This window comes from Argiope bruennichi, chromosome 3 (assembly GCF_947563725.1).
Source record: "Argiope bruennichi chromosome 3, qqArgBrue1.1, whole genome shotgun sequence".
Taxonomy (NCBI): domain Eukaryota; kingdom Metazoa; phylum Arthropoda; class Arachnida; order Araneae; family Araneidae; genus Argiope; species Argiope bruennichi.
The window spans coordinates 132,805,210-132,824,933 of NC_079153.1; the positions used below are offsets into that span (position 1 = coordinate 132,805,210).

General features: G+C 29.8%; 1 protein-coding gene across 3 annotated transcripts in view; it reads left to right on the plus strand.

The window, feature by feature from the left end:
* The window catches only part of LOC129963969 (dachshund homolog 2-like), a 261,367-nt gene that overhangs the window by 125,621 nt on the left and 116,022 nt on the right, over nucleotides 1-19,724 (plus strand). For all 3 annotated transcript variants that reach the window (XM_056078605.1, XM_056078607.1, XM_056078606.1), the window contains exon 2: nucleotides 16,497-16,624. In XM_056078605.1, the coding sequence (XP_055934580.1) occupies nucleotides 16,497-16,624 (128 nt within the window). The remainder of the gene's footprint in view (nucleotides 1-16,496; nucleotides 16,625-19,724) is intronic.

The window sequence follows — 19,724 nt, forward strand, 5'->3', positions numbered from 1 at the left end:
TATATATTAATAAAAAGAATGTCATATCACAAGAATGAGAAAATAGAGCTATTTCTCGAGTGCAGTAATCGCAAATATTATCAAATATTTAGAACAGTTTTTAATTCGTAAACATTTCAAAGAAAATTTTAAATTCACTTCAAGGTATGCAACTGCGTTTAAAAGCTCATTTTTGACAGACAATCACTTTTTTTTTAATGTTTTATCTGAGAATCAGTTCTTTTATCTTCTCAAAGCCTTTTTTATCTTATGACTACGATAATTAAAAATGAAGTTAAAGATATTTTAATAGAATTTAACAGCTGAAAATAAAAAGGTAAACAATAATATACATAAATGTTTTTCATTAGTTTAATTAACTATATAAAAATTTCCTTTCCCTATTTCATAGTTTTTACCATACACTAGACAGTATTTTGAAAAATTTTCAGTATGAATTTCAGTGTTTTTGATGGCGCTATTACTAATTTAAATAATCCTGAAACCCTAAAATATCTTGATTTCCCATTCATGCAGTAATTTCTGACAATAAACTCATGAAAAGCATTTAAACCGTATTAATGACAAATATTAATTAATAACAATGTATCCAGGTTTATTAACATACATTTAAAAGTTCAAAAAATGTTGAAGAAATATCGAAATCTGACAACACCAGATTCATAGCAAATCTCAATGCATACTCATTAGAGTGGGAAAAAAGATGGGGCGAAAAAATCCAAAATTGAAAGAAGTGAATAGTGTTTAAGAAAAAAATAAATAACTTATCAATCTAGCAAGCTATGAAATAAAGGTTGCTATTTTATTTCATAGAAAATTAAAATCAAAAACTTTAAATAGATTTTTCTCGAAATGCAATTTTTCCAAAAAATTTCATTTTTCAAACATCATTATTAAAGCACTATTAAAAATATTAATCTGAAATATGACATACATTTACTTAATAATATTGTCTAGGAAATAAACCAATACATAAGTGCAATGATAAAAAATTATAAAGTTATGCACTTTTTAAGTTATGAAAAGGGAACAAAATTCAACAAAAATCTAAGATTTCATCCTAAAGCTCTTGTGATTTGCCAGATTTTTAAGTTATTCTTAAACTTTGCTTCAGTCTTTAGCCAATTCATCAATGATTAGATATACCGAACGACAAACTGTTCAGGTTATTTATTTTTGGTTGAATGTGGTTGAAAAAAGATTAAATTTGAAGTAAAAAATTTCTATTTCCTCAAATATTTTTAAAATATGTTTGTGCGATATACTAAACTTTTGCATAAATTTCACTTTAAAATAGAAAAATATAGCTTCAAATATATTTTTAAAAAAAGTATGTAAATATAATATTTGGATATCTTAAATGAAATTGTGCGTCTATTGTATTTAATTTATGATGTATGAAAATAAAATATTCATTCTTTATTTTTCAAAATATTTGGCAGGTTTTCTCATGTAAAATATTACAAGAATTCTTTAAAAAATAAAACCAATGGGCATTTTTTATAAAGTAGAAAACATAAGCGATTATTATATATATTTTTTTTATAAAATTTTATTTTCGAAAATACATTTGAGTTTATAGTTATGGAAATGGCATTATTTTACACTAGCCTTATTAAAATAAGTATTTATAACTGTATATTTTAAATCTAGCTAGATTTTGTTTTGAAGTTGTTTCTAAACATCGACAAAAACAAAAACAAAAACTTATTGCTATTTCAAATTACGTTCTTTATAAAATGTGATTAGATGCTTAAACCTTTAACAATGAAAATTGAATTGCTGTCGTTAAAATTTTCAAGATTGTACAAATGAAGGACTTATGAATCAAGATTATGCAACAAAAATTGCTGAAATATTTCAAAATTACACTCTTTCATTAATTTCGATGAACAAACATGTTTAAGTTATACCAGACTAGTTTTCTTGTTTACAAAAACTTTAAAAACAAATGATGTAACCACAACAAGTTACTTCATTAAAAAGTTATTGAGACAATAAAGTCATTTATTATTTTTACACCCCGATTATAAACTACTCAATAATCGTTAAACTTATAAAACATCACAGATATGAATTTTCATTTACACACGCGTGTGACCTCGATGTAACACATTTTTACGCTGCCAAAGAAGCAACACCCCACACGATTCGAACAAAGCGTGGAAGGTCAACAGGAGTTATCGTGCTCATCACATTATATACATTTGGCCACTTGTTTATTTAAGCTTCTTTTTTTTTTTTTTTTTTTGACATTATAGGTGAAAGCAGTTTTTCATCATTTTGTTCTGAAAACAAAACGTCGTAATCATTTGTCCAATGGTTTGCGAATTTCTCTAAAAATTATCATCTTGCTAGAAACTTGATTTGAATTCTAGTTGATGAATCATATTTGTCAAATGAAATTAATCTTACTTGGAGATTCCTAATTTGAGATTGCAATATCATATACAATCACAGAATGTATAAAATTGCTGAATTGAATGTAAAAAAATAAATATTGTACTTGTCTGCCAGTCGCTTAGCTAAAGGGGTACACATATCTCTGGTATCAATCGTAGGGGTACAGCGGTGAAAAAGTATTAATACTTATTTGTCACTTGCATTCATCAAAAGTATTAATGCTTATTTGTAATAAATGTCGGAGAAAAAAATTTTTTTTCAAACGCCATTTGCCCCTACTACCCCGTTTTTATATATTTGTAAAACCCAAAAGAATATTTAGATAAACATAAACGTTTAGCGATAAGATTCAGGAAACAAATGTAATATTATTCTAAAGCTTTTCTCAAGTAGATTTCGAATTGCTTTATTCATTTATTAATTAGCTTATTTATTGAGGGTTTTTTTTCCAATTTTGAATCAATTGTGGAAAAAAAAAAACTGTAATATAAGTTACTGAATATAATATACTACTGTTATATACTGAATATAAGTTACTACTGTTTAAAATTCTGAAACAGGTCTGCATTTAAAAACATCTCTAGAAATTGAAATGTCATTTTTATCTCTTATTATTGAAATAGAGCTAACATAATAAAAACCAGAACAGGAACTCCTTGGTTATAATTTGAAGATAAATGGCCGAAAACTTCTCACTCTAATAGCCAAAGAGCATTTAAAATTAAACTTATGTGTAAAATTATGGTAGCTCCTTTGAGCAAGACCGGATTGCATTGCAATTGTTCATTTAACCAACCAAGACTCTTTTTTAGCTTACTTTTAAGCCCGTGTGGTCCATTGCTGCAGTAAAACACATCCTCTTTGTGTCCTCCTTTTGTCTCTTTGGCTCTTTTACGACTTTAAGACCCGTAAGAGAGACCTCTAAAAACCATACGCGCATTTGAGCCATTTAGTTTCTAAAGCTTCTCTGATGTCTGTATTTTACCAAGAAGTTTTAGTCGTACAGAAGAAAAATAAAAACTGCCCCCGGAGTTGTAAAAATTTTATGTGGTCTTTACAGATGATCTTTTCTTCCCTCTGGAGATTACTAAGAGCAAGATACTTTTTTTTTATTGTTAGCTTACGCTGGGACAGTTTCTATTTCTTATGTCGGCTGTTTCTTTTTTCCTTAGACTGTTGCCTTGTTTCCGTTTTATTTCGGTGTTTTTCGGTTACGGCGATGTTCGCCCCCCTTTTTTTTCCGGAATGAGGCAATAAATTCTTTGGGTTATTTGTCGGTTAAGATCCGCTTTCGATGCTTGGGCTTTTCAAATACCGTTTCGATTTGTGGGTCCGAAACTTTTAAAGTACATTTACAACTAAGCTTGGTTGTGTAAAGAGGTGTAAGAAAAAGTTTTCACGCACGTAATTCATTTTAAGTGCCCTAGCCATTTTGATGATTACCGAAAGCTAAATTTTTGCTATAGAATTAATTTATCTTATTTCTTCTATATTTGAAATTTTGCAAAATTTCTATTTGAATTTATAGTTGTCTCACTTTATTCAAATGAAGATTTATTTTCGTATTCATGTTAGAATGATAGTTAAAAATTATTGATATGCAACAGATACAATGTTTATGTAGTGGCTTTTTTGATATACTTCTTGCAGGCATGCAATAATGTTAAGGCCAAATTTCTTAAAATATTTCCACCCTAAATACTCTTTAATTCTTATTGAATTTAAAATTTAAAAAATTAGATTCATTACTGAAAATTCATTTAATCTTGAAAAAACAAAAAGCAAGTTAATACTTTGACGTAGGAAATTTTTTAGTCTCTTAAATCAAACTGGTGCATTCTGTTGTGGATATTTAATTTTCCGGGCAATTTTACACTTTTAATTTAATTATTGTTTTTGATAAAATAAATTTAAACATCAAATCTTTCACACTTTGATGTATGAATCAGATAATACATTGTGTACAAAGGGAATAAAGATACAAAATCTTGTAAAAACTGATTTTGATTTAAGGATATTTATGGATATTATGGATTCTAAGAATTCATATTATTCTCTAAAATCCAATTTTGTTCAGCCAATTATTTCTGAAATATTACAAATTCATTCATTATTTGCCCCACCCTAAAAAAACCCCTTAAATATAACAGAATGAAAAGCTTGTATGATTCGCGAAAATGAAAATTATTTTCGTTTAATTTCCATATATAAGGGCAGAAAAGTTTCTCCTTCTTAATCTCCAGGATTTAAGAGCTGGTTTGTTTTGAAGATATTTGTCCACACAGAGCCAGGCGACGAACACTAGACAGCAGGCAATATCTCTACCAAAATTTAAGAACACCGCAGCTCAAAGCCTGTTCCCGTTCCAACAATAGCTCGTCCAGGGTGGGAAACTTTTATTTGCTCTGCACAAGCACAAGTGCCTTGCATCGAGTTGAAAATTTCCGGCAGCCTTTTCAAACGAAGGCTTAAGAGCAACGGAAAGGCCTTGCCCTAACTCTACAAACATTGCGGGATCCGTTCGCTTTCCTCTCACAATGGGAAGACCCGTTCATCGAAAAGACAAATTAATTAACAAGTTTTCCAGAACGGTTTCACACCCGTTAATCTGCACGGAGGAGGCGAGAGATGAATGTTTCGAGGAACATCTTGATTAATTCCATTCCGAGTTTGGATGGGAAGAGTTATGAGGAACGATAGGTTCGAGAGTATAAACCTGCCATGGATTCGGACTCCCGCCAAAAGGCTTGCGTCTCTTTTCCAATCACAATTCTTCACAGGGGGGCTGTTTGGAAGCCAAAATGCAATCCACAAAGATCCCCATATACTTGGGAATGCTTTCTGGGCATAACACAGCCTCACTTTTTTCTTCTTCTTTTGTTATTATAGAATATTATTATAATAAACAGCAGAAATTTAAAGTGAAGAAAGTGAATCCTAATATTACTGACAAATGATATGGAATATTAAAGGCACTGAAATATATGGTATTTATCTTTAAATCCGTATTTCGTAGTTTTCCCTCTTGTATAAATTACTTGATCTTTTATTTCAGTGGTAAAAGCGATTTGTTTAACGGCGTAGCTACCGTTCACAATAATACATACCTTTTATATGGTATCGATATAATTCCAAAACAAACACTTAATTGAAAGGCAGAGTAGCCAGTGACGAATTTCAGCAGCTCAAATACAACGAAAGGGTATTAAAATTCATTGTCGTGACACTGAAATTATTTCAAAAAACATTTATTTTTTTCTTCTTATATGTCAAAAATTTCCAGCTTCCAAAGTGAAAGCAATGTGTATTATAATAAGAGAGATTTTGAAACTTTTTCATCTGTTCTCATATTAATCTTGATTTTTGAGAAAATCAGCGTTTTTGGATTGACATTTAATTAATTGATGCAAACCTCTAGTTTTTAGATATTTTAAGGTAAATAAAAAAATATCAAGTGCTGTCGTTAATGATAAATCAAGCTGACTCAATTAAAAGATATGAAACCTCGAAAGATATGAAACCTCAAAAGATATGAAACGTCAAATGAACGTTAATCCTCTGAATTTGCTTCCAATAGGAAACTATTATTATTTAAGAAAAATTTCATATATTTCACCTTATTTTCAAGATAAATAACCATCTATTCTCTTATTAAAAGTTAATTAATTAATTAACAATGCTTTATTTATACTCCAAAAGTCTTCCCCATTTCCATGAGGAAGCTCAGGAACAATGAAGTTAAATCAAAACTTATTTTACTCTGTTATAACTAATGCTTCCATCCAGACGATGTGGTTCAAAAGAATTACCATTTTGATAAATATTAAATAGGGCCCGATGTATATTATCTGAAATAATCACAAAAGATATAACGACGTAAGTTGAATAATAATTATTGAGGCATTTGGAAGTTGGCGAAAAATATCAAATACACTCCAGCACAATAATGACATTGAAGACTTCTTGATATCCGCGTCCTGATATCAAAATTACTTTTATTTCAGCACCCTTTATGTACATTTCCGTGTTGAAAACTAATTGAAATCTTTCACAGCATTGATTGACTGTGCTGCTATTTTTATTCACTCTCCATCGCCGAGTTCTACTCTCTCAAATTCCTGCAACGGCGATGATAAATGACGGCTTTATGTAGGAGCACAAAGCGCGATCTCTCACCATCTAAATCCCCTTTGTGTTTAACTTGTCCCCAGTTCCATTTCGTCCCCAAGATTTAAGAATCGTTCCGAAAGGAAATTTAAAACAAAACCCCCTTTTCGAACAGCGGAGTGGCAGTGCACGCACAAACGAGATTTGCGTTTAATCTAAACAATTAAAAATTCGAAATCAATCTTTCAAACCTGGATTTTTGGCATGCCTGTGAATGCGAAATATTCATTTATCGAGACAGCATTATGTGCGATGCGTCCTCTACCTCTGTAATGGCTTCTGGCAGGGTTTATAAAGGAAGCAACGAATCAAATGTAATCACTCATTATTTTTCACAAAAAGGAATTTGTGATGCTCGAAATCTTTTGCAAAATATTTCGGAAGGAATTAATGGCTTCGGTAAACGGCAGAATTTGATTGAATTTTATTTTTCTGTTTATCCGGACTCTAGCGAGTTTCAAGGTGCTAAATTTTGAATGACGCAATTTTATGGGACTTCGAATAATTAAGAGAACGGAATTTTTATTTCACTCTTCTTAAGCTGACTTACCGATAAGCATATTTTCGATGCAAACTGTTATTTGTTAAGTAATGATTTGTTTAACTTGAAGATAAATGGATCTCCCCTTAAAGATTTGTAAAGGAAAAATGGAAATTTGAATGGTTAAATATATATTTTAAGTATTTTAATGGCAAAATATTTATTTTATCATAACTTAATTTCATTAAAGCTCAAAGCAATGGAACTCGACATAATAGTTTATAAATTGTACAGATATCCAAAGCCCACTCTTACGAGGACATTACATTATTAAAATAAAATACTATACCTCTTGCAGCACATTTAAAAAATATCATGGGAAAGAGCAAATAATGTCATGCCTCGACGCCATTTACATTTGCTACTCCATTAATGTCAAAAGGGGACGATTAAAATTATGTACAGGGCACCGCTTACTTTTGCTACACGATTAATTTAGTGTATGCAGAAAGTTACAAACATGCGAATCATACGCGTTCTCATGCATTTTATCTATCGAATCAGCCCAAAAAATTCTACTGTGTACAAGAACATATGAAAATACAATAACTATAAACTTAAAGAGCTGAATGAACAAAATTGGGTGAATTAGGTAATCATTAGAACTGTATAATTGAATCTCATCCTGGTTAAAATTGGTTAATGAGTTGACCATTTGTCAGTTAATGCTTATTTATATGTGTACATGTATAAAACTCAAAAACATGAGAGTGAAAATAAATAAAATTTGGTATTGGTTAAATTTGAAATCGATATGCTAACTTTAATCGATCACAAATAAGACCTCCAAGATGCATATTCAAACATTTGGAAATTGCAGTCCAAATATATCATGTTCTGAAGCACAAAATGCTCCACAATGTGACAATATATATTAAAGTTAGGAAGAAGTGTGGAATATATGTTTGCAGATTTTGCCTTAAATCTCAGAGCTTTGTTGCTTCCACCCTAGTTTTGGCGATATGCTCAGTGTAAAACAGGATGTGTAGTGTCATTAAAATGTTTCTTTTTTAGTCCAAATTCTTGTTTTTCATTCTGAAGATTTTTTTAAAAAAAGCTATTTTAATGAGAAAACTGGAAGAATAGAAAAAATTAGATAGTGAAATTTCTGAAAAGGAACGGAAAATTTTGTTTACTTAATTAATAAAATTCTAGTTTTGTTTCTATAACAATTTAAAAATTCTATATTTGATTTCTTATATTCTTAACCTCTTTTTAAAGGAATTAATATATTAGTAAAGTAGCTGTGTAATTGCTTTTTTTTTCGTAATACAACACACTATAATGAAACAAAGTAATTTTAGAATTGCAGCAGCACTTTAATAAGATTTTTCACAAAAAAGTTTGTATAAATTTTTTTTAATTCAATTAGCTTCAACGCCAATGAAAAATGTTCAGCTATTATTGATTGAAGTCTATGCATATATTTGTATGAAAATTGATAATTTTCCCCCAAATTCATCGTAATATATAGCTTTATGATCAAAAATTCTATGTCATTATTGGTTCTTATTTTTATCTAAAGATATTTAAAAAAATTCTTATTTTTTAAGATAAAATCTGACTACTTACCCCAATTAAACAAAAACAAAAAGACTTCTATATTATCTAAGTTTGCTAAAAAATTCGAGAAAAGAATGCACTAGCTGGTTGAATAGATAAAAAAAATGGCCTTAACGGTTGAAAATTAACGTATTCACATGCATAAATGACTTTAAAATATGTTAGGATCATTAATTGGCAATATTATTGAGAATAACCGTGCAGCTCTCTAACTACCATCAAAGTTATTAGTTTTTTCTATGTTTTGTTGGGATTTTAAAGTAACAGCTGAACAATTGCTATTAGATAAATAAATTATATTAGTAAAGTTATGTTTAAAAAATGAATAAATTGAAGAAATGTGAATTTAAAAAACCTAAAGCTCAGAAATCTACAATGTTATATAGCCAAATAATCTGCTATACCTGCATTGCTGTAATCTGAATCTATTTTAATATCTCTAAGAATCCTTAATTTTATTCTAAGACATCCAACATCAGAAAGGTAATTTCAGCCAAATTATCGAAAGATCATTCTGTAAATCAGTATTATTAGTGGGTCTGTTATGGAAAAAAAAAAAAGCTTTCAAATCAATTAAAAGACAAACATTAGCCTTGTAGAGAAGACGCAAAGAAGCTGCTTGGGAGTGATATTTATAACACTTCACTTTATCAGCATGTATACCATCCCTCAGATTATCTAAACTGCTGTTTTTATTAAAAGGGTCCCGCGAACATGTTTTACGATGGCTGTAAAGACCCGCTTGGTATCCAGATGACCCATTTGGAGTATCTTTTATTGCAGTGTGACGCGTTACCGGAGAAGAAGGCGGAGAACTTATTTTCAGCGCGATTTATGAAGAGTTTCTTACTATTTCTCCAACAGTTAAAGAAGTTGTAAACTATCAGAACAATACCACTTATTGGATAATTAGATTGGTTACCAATATGTTAACCACATTGTTGTGAATTTCCAACTTAAAGCCGCATAAAATTGCGCAATTTTCTAAAAGATAGGTAAAAGTTTTAAAATACATTCAGCACAGGATTTTATAATAAGTTAAAAAAATTGTGAAAGTTTTTTAGATGAAATGACCAATAATGATCTATATTAAATCATTATTATTTTATTTAATTGATAAAAAAAAAGTAGTTAACGATACCTTATCTTCTGCATATTTCGCTTAGAAATCATATTATAATTAAAAAAATTTTTTTAATTAATCTGATGTGATGATGATTACTTGTTTTAATTCACGAAATAAATTGCGTTTACTAAATTTTACATAAATTTATATTATTGTTTAATTTATTATTATTTAATATAAATAATTTTTAATATGCTTATAATGCTGACTCATTACTATTATTATAAGGGGGCACTATCTATTTATTGATCAAATATTTAATTTAAATTTAATAAATTAATTTCGCTTCGAATCGTTGATTTGATAACTCCTGGAAAACTGTGAAACAATAAATGATATTTTATCTTTGCATCTTTAGATGATTTAATTTCTTCATTCTCTTTTAAGATAAACGTTACATTTTAGATAAATGTTTACCCTTATTACTTGAAGCATTTATAACAAACTGAAATTTTCATCGGTATTAGTTTCTAAGTAATCAAGATAAAACTGTTCTCAAAATGCAAAATCAGATCCCCTCATATTTTCAACAGACGTTCTTGGTTCACATTTGCATCTTTTTTCCCAAACTACCATTTCCGCCCTCAATCCGAGCCCCCGCATTGAGGGAATGACCCCTCGTGGCACCCAGTGGAAACGACAAGAACAAGAAAATCGGCCACGAGTTGCTTTCGAGCACCTGTTGAATTGCTCGCGACGATTGAATTAGAGTGGAAATGGAAAAGAATGAATGTAGAAGGAGAGAGTGATGATGATGCTCTACTTACCGCTGCTGCTCTGCTGCATCCCGCCCATCCTCCCACCAGAGGGCGCTGCGGCAGTCGGAATTCCCACCATCCAAATGTCACCGGAGCAATGGGAATGGGCATTTCTCCGTCTGTTTCGACGGAACTACGTCCACTGGAGTGGGAATGGGAGGCGGAAAGCAGTCGAAAGGGAATCGGCATCGGGAGACGGGAGTTCCGGAAAATCGCTCCCGTTTTTTCGCGGAATCCAAAAGAGATCGATGTAGCGGAGAGGCTAGGAAAGGAAAGAGTTGTTTGAGTAGGATGTTACAAAAAAGTTAGATTGAAATATACTAAAAGTGCATTTTCGTTCAGTATGTGAAATTGATTCTGTATTTATGATATTAATAATTCAATATCATAATTTATGATAGCTCTAGGAGCATCATATTATTTCTACTGTTATTATCTTAATATTTCTATATTTTACTGACGATAAAAAAATGTGATAATGATTAACTTTATAACGATTTATTAAAGAAAAGGAATCTTAGTTAATTTCCAATTTTGCTTCAGTGAATCATACTAATAATAATTGGTAATTAATCCTGCGAATGATACTTTGCTTTCATAATATTAACTTGAAAAGTTATTGTACATTAATGAAATCTTCTTATTACTATTAATTCTTCTGATAATAATATAAATCCTCAGGGAAACAATCGTGAATGTTTAAATGAAGGTACTTTTTGCGAATGCATAATGCCCCCTCCCCAACTAAAAAAAAATAACTTTAAATCCATTTTTGGATATTTTTTAATCTTAAACATGAAGGACAGCTGATAAAGGATCGAATAAATTTGTGCTATAAATATTATTTAATTACGACAATTCAGCAAAAATACAAGTCTATAAACAAGGCTAAATGATATCACAAAACTATGACGATGATATGCGATGTATGTGCTTAATAATAAATATGAAGAAAAAAATATATGAACATAAATGTATTAAAAAACAAATTTAAGCATTTAGGATTAATATTCATGTAATAAAAATTGCAATTTTGAATAGTAAAGAAAAATATAGGCATGCAATATAAAAAAAAAGGCCAGCAACCTATTTTTTTACTTTCTTTTTCTTTTCATTTTCTGAAGAATATTTTTGTTGGCAGAATGAAATTGTAAAACAGGCATTTTCTTTTCAAAAACCCGAATCTCTCCAAATGAAAATGTTGAAAACCTTTTAATACTACAACCTCCATTATCTGCAGTTTGGTTAAATGGTTTTGTGCTTTTAAACACACATTTAATTTTTCCATTTCGAATACAGAAAGCATGCTACCTACTGTGAGAAAACGGAGTAGTTTCTCACTTGAAGGGACATTTATGTTTAAAAGCGACGGGGTATCTCGCTTTTTAAATCCCTCTAATGCATTCTTTCAGATGATATTAAATACTACTTCAGATTTTCCGGAATAGAAAAGTTGGCTTTAAAAGCATAGAATGGGGTGCATTTTTCTTAAATAACACTCGCATTATACTGCATTCATTTAAGCAGATAAATGTTGCATTATTTTCAATTTATAGCACTAAAAAAGTTTCTAAAAATATATACATATATATATTTTATTTATTAGCACAAATATAATTCTGGTAGGAAAAATTTCTTTGTGAATAATTGAATTTAAGAAATTACAAATTCATTTTACGATCGGCTTTGCAGATGCATGTGTGTGTATTATAAATCAAAAATTGCCATGATTATGTTTCAAAATTATCAGTTGTTCATTTTTCCTATACGAAGTATAGATAATGTATTGTAATCATCGAATACCAAATTTTGGCGAATCTCCACTTTTTAGACCCCCTTGAATACGAAAACACATTTTTGACATAATGCTAGTTTACCAGTTTGGATGAAAGATAACTTAAAAACGCTTTGAGGTAGACGGATGAAATTGAACATAGGTCTTTGCACCAAATTTGCAGATTTCTATCATTATCGATTCAATTTTTATCAAATCCATGTGCCATTTCAACCGAGGGTTTGTCGTCTGTCGATCGGTACTGTATGTAAAAGTGATAATGCAAGACAAATATATCAAATATGTTATGTAATTTTGTGATTACAAATGTAGTTTTGTATCACAACTTTGGTTTCGATCAGTTGTGAAAAATGCAGATAAAACCGAAATTCGATTTTTGGATACTATTAACAGTATGCCAAAGATTGATCGCTAAAAAAACTGACCAAATTTCATACCAAAAAAAAAATGTTAAATACGAACCAAAGGTTAATATTTCGTATTTATTATTGAGCGCATTCTCTGGGATATCAGCTTTAGTAGAGAGCATGCGAGATAATTTTGGGGAGACCATTCATTATTGCGGCATTTTCTTTAAGAGGAACATTTTGATGAAAGTACTTTTATACAAGACGTTAGCTGCGGGGTTTTTTTTTTTATTATTATTACTGAGCAATAAATTTAACATTTTCATGCCATCAATTTAAATACGTTGCAGATGTCGTACTCGTAAAATGAAGCATAAAACCATCCTGAATAAGCTTAGACCTTTCAGCTATGAGATAATTGCTGCCCTGGCCTTTATTCAAAAGCAACATCTGCCACCAACAATGGAAAGAGACACATTACAAAGCAATATAGCTAGATTTTAATGCTTCTAACAGTTTAGTAGTTAAAATTATGTGAACCGTGGTGTTGAATTCACTAGATAATTTACTTTATGTTATTTTCAGTCCTTCTATGGAAATCAATAAAAAATTAACTTAATTTTAGATCCAGAATACACAACTCATATTATTATGTACGTCAAAAATACAAGATACTGGATTTTTTTTCCTTCTAGAATTCAGATTTGGCATTTTGTAGTTTAATACTTCATTTGCATAACTTGGGCGATTCCGAAATCACATTATTGAATAAGTATTTTGTACTTTTTACTTATTTTGAAAATAACAACACAACTGAATCAGGTTCTTTTTTTGCGATATAAATTATTTCTTGTCAAAAGAAGATTCAATCCTCGTGAAAGAATGTCGATAAAGTTTATCCACTCTAAAATAAATATAGATTCCTTCATTTTCGCGCAGCTAAACCGTGGTGAAAATCTCGGGAAAATCCTTTACCTTTTCTTTTCTGCAGAGAGAAGATTCGATCCATAAAATCGAAAAGTGAAGGGAAGATCTGCATGTGAGGAAAGAAAATATTACAAGAAAAGTAACTTGTTTTCAACGGGAGGATGAGAATATGAAATGCGAAAAAAGGGAAGATAAACACGAAGAAAAAAAGTCTTAAGCCTATTGTTTTCCGGCACAATCTACCTGGGGTGAAAAAAGGGGGTAGGTAACATCAATTTGCGCCTTCCCCTTAACCGATGTCATAAACAAGAGACCGACGTAGCGATGCAGAAAACATTATATATCTATACGAATATATATATCCATATATTTTTTCATCGCGTTTTTAGATTGAGAAATCAAAAAAATAGACAAAAAAAATTAAAAAGGAAATTGTATCAGCCCAGAAAGTTCTATGCGCAGCGAGTAAATTCTACACCTGCCTTCAGAATAGATCTTCTTTTATAACGCCAATTTCCACACAGCGGAGAAATCGATTCTGTGCGAGAAAACGAAATTACCACTATGCAGATGAGATGCCTGTGAGAGAAGGAAAAAAAAATAAAATAAAGGAAGGACTGAATAATAATAAAAGAAAAAAAATAGAGAGTGAAACACCAGAAGAAAATACAGAAGCCGAGAGGCGAACCCTTTTATACTGACAAAGATATTGCCAATTACTGGGCTAGAGCGTCCTGGCCTTGCTGGCTTGTATTAGAGTCGCAGGCACGCGCACGAGCAACAAGTCTCAAATTCTGAAACGCAATTTGTATGCCTCCATGAAAGATTTATGCGTCTTTGGAAGATGGAGGAACTATATCCTTCCGCGATGTCCCGTTCAAGCCTGTGTAGACTGGGTCTCGCACGTCCGCACGCCAATAAAATTTGCTTTTGCGCTCGCTCCAGCAATCAGTCGGAGAAGGGGGATAGACCAAAGACAAAGGCTTACGCCTGCCTGACAGCAAAATTAAGTTAATAATGTTGTCCGGGCGAGTCTTCTTTTCTTGTAAACTATTAAGTCTCCGTGTCGGAGCCTTATTATCTGTATGTTGCATCATTCGTCAAAAGTTTGTTTGCCTGGTAATGAGGGGAGGAAGGCAGCTGTCTCCTATTACGGATCTGTGAGAAGGAGGCCTGATGTTCCAGTGCGATCGCGAGTCGCCATCTTCTTAAATCACGCCAGGCGATTAAAGCGCCTTGTTGTCTTGCTCATTATATCACGTCGCGAGCACTTGTTGGTTCCGTTTACAAAGTTATGGGACAGTTAGCGGATTCGTGCCAAAAAAATACAATAAAGAGGATGATGCTGAAGTGTTGTGCGGAGACGCTTGATGAATGATGGTAAGCGGTGGCAATTTTCGCCCCTGTAATACCTAATTCAAATATTAGGTATTACAGGGGCGAAATTCACGTAATTTCAAATAATAACCAATCTTAATTGCATAACGAAATGAATACCAAATTTATAATACCAAATATGATAAAATTTAAATAGTTTATAATAACAAATATATAAAACAAATTTGAGAAAATTAATTAATGGGTTGCTGGACCTTACTCGTATTAATAGGATATTTTAATTCCCTAATAAAATTACATAAATAAAATTTCTTAATAAAATACATATCTTCTAAACAACCATTTAATTTTTTTAAATTTCATATGCATATGACGTTGTTATTCTTATTGTTTGCTGGCCGCCTATGGCAACCAGTTATGCGCCATGATTGATAGTTTCTGAAATTTTTCAATAAAGTATTTAATATAACTTACTCTTATTGATTTCCTCATCAAAGTATTCTTAAACTTCACATTTTGATTAACACATATTTTGTAGAAGTCTTATATTGTTTTACTTATTGTGCTGTGAAACCTCTCTAATTTTCTATCAACTCATTTCTATGTTTATTAAAAGTATATGTTAAACAGAAATTTACATCATGACAAAAAAAAAAAAAAAAAAGAGTAAACTTTATATATTTATTATCATCAAAGAAAGAAAAATCCAGAATGAAATATTCCTGGAACAAGGAAAACTGTTTGATTTTCTTTACTACAGTGAAATATATTGTTTTAAATTAAATTAAAATATTTTTTAGTTACGAAAAATATATATTTTAAAGAAAACAAACAAAAGAACCTACTGCATTTAAATTGATATAAAACAGGAAATAATTTTTAAAATTTATAATGGCGTACAATTTAGTTATTTTTGTGCTATAATAACAATAAATAATATTATTAATTATTAATAACAACAATAAGAACTATTTATGTTTCCCTTCAGCAAAGAAATAAAATATTGCAAAATATATTTAAAATATTTTTTTAAAAAACATTGATTTAAAAAATTATATGCAGAAAATTGGTACCTTTGAAAAAAACATTTTTTTTTTTAACAGATGTTACAAAAATAGTTTTTATGTTAAAGTATTCTCGAAAGTTATTGCAAAAAAAATTGCTAAAATCTCACTTAGTTTTTAGTTAAAATACTAAATAAAAAATTAAGTAAAGTCATTTCGAGGTGCACATTTCTGCCCTACGAAATATGTTTGAAATGAATACCAAGTTTGATAACTCGTTGCCAAACGATTTTCGCCAAATTTGTTTATTTATATTTGTTACGATAAATGAAATTAATCCGGTGATTATTCCTAACATTATATATAATCTCCAATTTATTTCATAAATAAGTTATAATTCATTTACATGATTCAGTCATCTTTTAACATTTTTCTGAATATTCCTACATTACCATTGAGTTTAAAGTGTCAATTTATTTTTATCGTATTTGGGCTTTATGATGAGGTTTCCTTTGTTATTCTTGTAGGCCCGGGAGGCCACCGAAGCGGGCTACCATGGTAGGCATAAATCCTAACGGAGCCAATCACAGCATGCTTCTCAAAAAGTCACGAATGGACGGAGAATATCCTGGGTACGAAAATGGACATATCGGAGGTAAGATGCTTTTGTAATGAAAATTTATTTTTTTTAAATGTGTCGGTTTCAATCAAAATAATTTCATATCTTTAGAAAAATGTAAAATTTAAAAAGGCATAATTTTCTTTAATAAGACGGTGAACTTTGAAATAAGAAAAACGAAAGAAATAAAAATGATGGAAACATGATTTTTTTTTTTGTGTGTGTCATCGAAATATACGCTCATATTCAACTAAAATAGCTTTGTAAAAGGCATTCTTCAATAAAATTAATATTTGAAAATCTTAGAGGAATAAATATATTTTTAATGATTTTTTTATCAATGCAAGGCTCTAATTAGATTTGAATATTTTTGAAATATTTCAATTTTTGAGGAAATTCCATAAAATTGATATTGAAAATTTTGATTAAACCTTAAAAGAACACTGGGTATGCATTTTATGCTCGGAGTTCTTTTAGACACTTAAAGGTCATTTTTTAGTTCAGAAAACTCAAAATTCTTATGCAAATTTAGTGAGTGTCCATAAAAATATTTCTAAAAATCAATATTTAATTGAAATTAAAAATCATAAGAGTTTTTTCCAAGTCAATTTAAATAGGATTATAAAGGAAAAAAATAGAATAAATAAAGGTTAAATCGCCAGGAACATTTAAAAATTTTTAAAAATTAAACATTTCTATTTTTTTAAAAAAAATAATGTATTTTGTTTTTAAAGTTTTTTTAAAAATATGTGCATATTTATATTTTAATATATATAAAAAATTTCATTGTACTAAGTGAATAATTCGCAAAAAGGCTTAACATAATCTTCCATTCTTTTAAAAAAGTTTTTTACTAAGATATGCTAGAGTCTCAGCCTGGTGAACCTGATCTCACATGTCATTTAGTAATCAAATATTTACTACCTTTTATTGTGCAGTGATATAATACTTCAGCATGAAAATGCGAGAGGGGCAATGATTTCCCAAATGAAGGAAGAATTCTTTTGTATTTGATACATAAAATATAAATATGAATAGAGAAAAAATTTAAATACTTGAGACACGTTTGGTGAAAGTTTGTCCAAGAAATTAATTCAAGCCAATCAATTTTAGATAATAATAAAATATAATCAATAATAAATGAATATTACATAATAGTAAGACCAAGTAATTTAAACTTTTAATTTCCCTGTTCTATTAAATTTTACTTTCAAAAAGAATAATTTTTTGTTACAAATGGTACAATATTTATGTTCTACAAAATTCAGAAATAACAGAAAAGCTATTTTGTAGAATAAGAAAATTTACAAACATAATCAAGAAAGGAACAAAATTTCAGCAGACAAACGCTTAAATACAGTTCCTTCAAATAAGCGCTCTACTTATTTTCTGTTAACAAAAGGAACAAACAAACAAACTAATAACAAATGCCACTAATTTGCACGGAAACATTCGAAATAGGGAAAAGACCCCCCTCCCTCCCTCCCAAAGAAGAAGAATTTAGTATCCCAACATCAAATATTCACAGTTTCATGCTTCGCTGGCAACATCATTTTCAGAATTCGTTCTTATCCAAGTTAAGAATTTATTTAACGATACATACATTAAGAGAAAAAAGCTAAATTACTTCACGATTAATCACTGATGCTACAAAAGCAGGAATGCAAGAATTTTTTTTTCCAGTCCACATAGATCGATGAATTTTACCCCTGACTTTTGCATGGCAATTAAGTTTTCAATAAGTCATTAATTTTTTTCGTTGCACTTTATTTTTTTATCTCATTTGGGATTTTTTTTTATTTATATTTTTACTCAAAGGAGCTGCATAATCTTAAAATATAGTTTGACGCATTAAAAGAGAGTGTGCATGAAAGTTATTATTAGCTCACTTAACTAGATTTTTGAAAGGAAATCTGATCTCCGCTTGGGTTAACTGAAGAAATATTAAAAGAATTTCGAAAATTAAGAATTGGTTCGACTGTTCTTTTTTATCCCCTGCCGACTTTACATGAAGTTGCAGTTCCTCATGTGCAGCTACAAATTTTTTGTTTTTCATGACGAATCTATTTTTAAAATTGTTTTTCTCTAGCAAGAATTGATTGAATACCTGTCAATTTCATAAATGTTGAAAAAATGTTCCAATAATCTTCCATAATTTATAAGTTAGAACATTAATAAAATTCCTTATTAATTAAGGATTATACAGAACACTCCTGATAAAAATCAATGCTTTTTTAAAATTAATTATATTATATTCATAAGCACTAAATAATACTTCATGAATTATCGCATTCTATCATAAGTATCAGCTTGTATCAGAAACAAAGTATGATTATCTGAAAGTGGAATTATGATCTATAATTGTAAAGGAATTTCTAACGAACTGGAAACATGTAAATACTCATAATTTTAGATGTAGATTGCGTAAGATAGAAATACTTATTAAACGTTAGCAACACTTTAAAACACTTTTTCCCGTACTTTTTTTAAACTGGAGATCTAAAGTTTAAAAGATTCCTTATTAACATATGAGGGAAAATAAAAAAAACTTCATATTCTTTTGAATCAAAATTATTCTCGAATTCATTTTATATATATATATATATATATATATATATAAAATGAATTAAATTCCTTATGAATATTTACTAATTAATTAATTCATATTATTCATTATGCAAGATGCATATATTCTTTAAACAAAATATGACTATTTTCTTTGCCTGGAAATTGAAAATATTTTTATACATTCCATATTGAATTTTTTGTAATAATACTACATAATTAGTAACAGAATGTGGTTAATTGTTATGGATCTTTTAATAACTCCAAAAACTTAATCCGAATAAATAAGTGTTTTTTTCCTTAATTCAATCCATATTTTTGCTTTGGGAAAAGATACAAAAGCTAAAGAGTTCGTGACATCAGTTCGAAGCTTGCAATTAATTGTGGCCCGCTTTTGGAGACTTTCAAATTTAGCGAACTTTTCCTATTTGATCCGCTAGACGAACTCTTCTAATTGTCAAGTCATTAAGGAGAAAGGGGTTCTAGAGCGCCTAAGAGCTCTTGGCACGAACAACTGACATTAAGACTCGCGCACTCTCTTTTTCTCTCATGATCTTTGTATGATCAAGCA